The sequence below is a fragment of the Brassica oleracea genome, unplaced genomic scaffold, assembly GCF_000695525.1.
Source record: "Brassica oleracea var. oleracea cultivar TO1000 unplaced genomic scaffold, BOL UnpScaffold01948, whole genome shotgun sequence".
Taxonomy (NCBI): domain Eukaryota; kingdom Viridiplantae; phylum Streptophyta; class Magnoliopsida; order Brassicales; family Brassicaceae; genus Brassica; species Brassica oleracea.
Genome location: NW_013618479.1, coordinates 1 through 3,519, shown reverse-complemented (window position 1 = coordinate 3,519; position 3,519 = coordinate 1). Strand labels below are relative to the sequence as shown.

The window sequence follows — 3,519 nt, the reverse complement described above, 5'->3', positions numbered from 1 at the left end:
AAGTACCATTTCGTGATCCCCTCAAAGGAAACAATGGCCGCCTTTCTAAAACTAGAAGGAGGAATCTTGGTTTCTCCCGAAAAAGAAAGCCTCTCCCATCTTGTGGAACTTCAAGGCCATGTCCTTCACGGCTTTTTCCACTCCAACGGATTTGGTCACTTGCTCTCAATCAATGGCATCGAGTCCGGTTCCGACTTAACCGGTCATCAAGTCATGGAGTTGTGGGATCGCCTCTGCTCTGGTTTAAAGGCCAGGTATACGTATTAAGATTATAATTATCATCTTTTATATTTGTATACGTTGTGCAATGTTCACGTGATACATATCATATGGTACTAAACCATTCAGCAGAATTCTATGACTTGTCATAAATAATAAAGTTTGGATTTTTAACCATTTAATTCATGGTAGTCAAGTGCTTTAAAGATTCAACACATGGTTGAGAGCAATTTCAACCATACTAGTAACTTTGTTAACTCAAGAAACCACCACTTTATAGAACTTGGGACGAAATTCTGGATTTTAGTTTCGAATTATAGATATTATTCGAATTTTCTCTTTTGCTTTTAGTTATAAATTTCACATATTAGGCCATTTTATTAGAAATGGTAACAATTATTTGTATCTTATTATGTTATGGTATATATGTTGGATATAGGAAAATAGGGTTGAACGATGCATCGCACAAGAAAGGGATGGAACTGAGGCTGCTGCATGGAGTAGCAAAAGGAGAGCCGTGGTTCGGTCGTTGGGGTTACCGGTTCGGGTCAGGGACATACGGAGTGACTCAAAAGATTTACGAGAAGGCACTTGAGTCGGTCCGCTACGTACCCTTGTGTTTGCTTAACCATCACCTAACCAGCCTTAACCGTGAGACTCCAATCCTCTTGTCAAGGTATCAAACTTTATCCACCGAGCCATTGATTACTCTCAGTGATCTCTTCATGTTCATGCTTCATCTCCATTCGCGTCTTCCAAGAGACAACTACATGAATAACTCCCGAAACCAAATCATCTCCATTGATAGTACCAACTGTAGATGGTCTCAAAAACGGATTCAAATGGCTATTAAAGTGGTTATAGAGTCTTTGAAAAGGGTCGAATGCCGGTGGATATCGAGACAAGAAGTGAGGGACGCAGCTAGAAATTACATCGGGGACACGGGTTTGCTTGACTTCGTGTTGAAGTCGCTCGGTAACCAAGTGGTCGGGAACTATTTGGTCCGACGTAGTCTAAACCCGGTGAAGAAAGTGCTAGAGTATTGCTTGGAGGACATATCAAATTTATTACCAAGTAGTAACCATGAACTCACAACCCTTCAAAATCAATATCAAATGGGGAAGACTACTACCACGACGAACGGACATAACAAGATCACAAGAGGTCAAGTGATGAAAGACATGGTATACTTTTACAAACACATTCTTATGGACTACAAGGGAGTGTTAGGCCCCATAGGCATATTGAACCAAATCGGAATGGCTTCAAGGGCTATCCTCGACGCTAAGTACTTCATCAAAGAGTATCACTACATCAGAGATACATTGATGAAAACAATTCAGTTAGATGGAGGTGGCAAATTAGGAATATTCTGCACAATCGCGTGGAAATCTCATCATCATAACAACGACATAAAGATGCCTCCACAAGAATGCATAGTGGTGAACAAAAATGCAACAATGAGTGAAGTGTATAGAGAGGCAGAGAGAGTGTTCAGAGAGATCTATTGGGAACTAAGAGACGTCGTGGTGGATAATCAAAGGGAGATGGCTCCATGGGTCGATGAAATGGCATTGAATGGGAACAAAGGATTGGTGTTAGATGGGAATGTAGGAGTGATGATGAACATTGAAGTGATGAAGTATTATGATGATGAAGATAGTAAGAAGAAGGATAAGAGGATCGAGTGTGAATGTGGAGCGAAGGAGGAAGATGGAGAGAGGATGGTGTGTTGTGATATTTGTGAAGTATGGCAACACACAAGGTGTGTTGGTGTTCAACATAACGAGGAAGTTCCTCTCATTTTTCTTTGTCAAAGCTGTGATCAACATCTTATTCCTCTCTCTTTTTTGCCTTGAAAACCAATCATGTTATAAGCTTTGATTTCTATTTATACTTCATAAAATAATTATATTCCTCACGTGTGTTTATTTGAGAAAAGATCAGATAAAAATAATAAACCAGTTATAATGAACAAAGGTTTAAAACAATTTCAATTTTCTACATGAAAAAAATAAATATTTCTAATTTTCTTTAAATATATTTCATGTATCAAATGTTGCTGAATATGTAAAAGGAAAGAAATTCAATAGTCCACTAATAGTTGAGTTTTTATTTTCATGTTATATATCATCTCATTTTTTCATTCCAAAAATAATTTTACCTTGGATTCATCATATCCCTATACCGATTACAACAGTAAATTATCTATGGTCAATCTACTTTTAATTTTGATAAATCAAAGGAGCTCAAGGAAAGATCTTCGACTTTATCTTTTCTGCCTAATGTGTAACGATGAGATCATCATTTTACCTGGGACAAGAGAGTAAAATTCTATATGCATAACTAATTCAACTCCAATCCATTATCCATATCGTATAAACTACTATAATGTACATCCTAGAAATAGAAAAAGGAGATGAATCATCATTAGACCAACCAACTATTATACCAAACGTTACCTTTTCTACAAAATATAATCTTTAATGCGTTAGACATTCATTGTTTGTAACCTTAACCGCACTGACATATCCCTCGTATCGCAACTCGTAACGAATAGAGATGTAATTAAATTATAACGACTTTAGGTGTGCAAATGCAATGATTGGGTACAAGATAAAAGCCAACTTGGACTGACTGAGTCTAGATACACAGAAGTTGCGTTTGTAACAAACACGAGAGTCAAAGCGTCTCCAAGACGCGTATCTCACACACTACAACACTTATTATATATACTGCAGATACCAAACTTAGAAATATATAAGCACATCAAGAAGACGGAGTTTCAGACTGTATACGATTTGAATCGATGACGATGATGGATCCTCCTGATGCAGATCTCTCCGATCGTACCGGATCAATCGTGATTCGTTCGGTCTGGGCTGAGAATCTCGACTCTGAGTTTGAGCTGATTAGCCGAATCGTCGAAGATTTCCCCTTCATCTCCATGGACACCGAGTTTCCCGGCGTTATTCACAAGGCGGAGCCAGCTCTTCTCCGCCGTGGAAACCCCGGTTATCTCTACAACCTTCTCAAATCCAACGTCGACTCTCTCAGCCTCATCCAAGTCGGCCTCACTCTCTCCGACGCCGACGGCAACCTCCCCGATCTCGGCGGCGACGGGCGTCAATTCATCTGGGAGTTCAACTTCCGCGACTTCGACGTGGACCGCGACCCCCACGCGGCGGACTCGATCGAGCTCCTCCGCCGTCACGGGATCGATTTCGAGCGTAACCGCAGCGAAGGGGTCGTGTCGGAGAGGTTCGCGGAGCTGATGATGTCGTCGGGGCTGATCTGCAA

The 3,519-nt window shown here is 40.3% G+C and overlaps 2 protein-coding genes across 2 annotated transcripts; both read left to right on the top strand.

The window, feature by feature from the left end:
- Nucleotides 1–6: 6 nt before the first annotated feature.
- Nucleotides 7–2,135, top strand: LOC106321548 (PHD finger protein MALE STERILITY 1-like; the record flags this gene model as incomplete). The annotated part of the gene is made up of 2 exons (XM_013759802.1): nt 7–254; nt 659–2,135. Coding segments are annotated over 2 exons (1,668 nt in total), but the record flags the coding sequence as incomplete, so codon positions are not given.
- A 718-nt stretch (nt 2,136–2,853) lies between these two features.
- Nucleotides 2,854–3,514, top strand: LOC106321547 (probable CCR4-associated factor 1 homolog 11; the record flags this gene model as incomplete). The annotated part of the gene is made up of 1 exon (XM_013759801.1): nt 2,854–3,514. A coding segment is annotated over exon 1 (486 nt), but the record flags the coding sequence as incomplete, so codon positions are not given.
- Nucleotides 3,515–3,519: the final 5 nt, after the last annotated feature.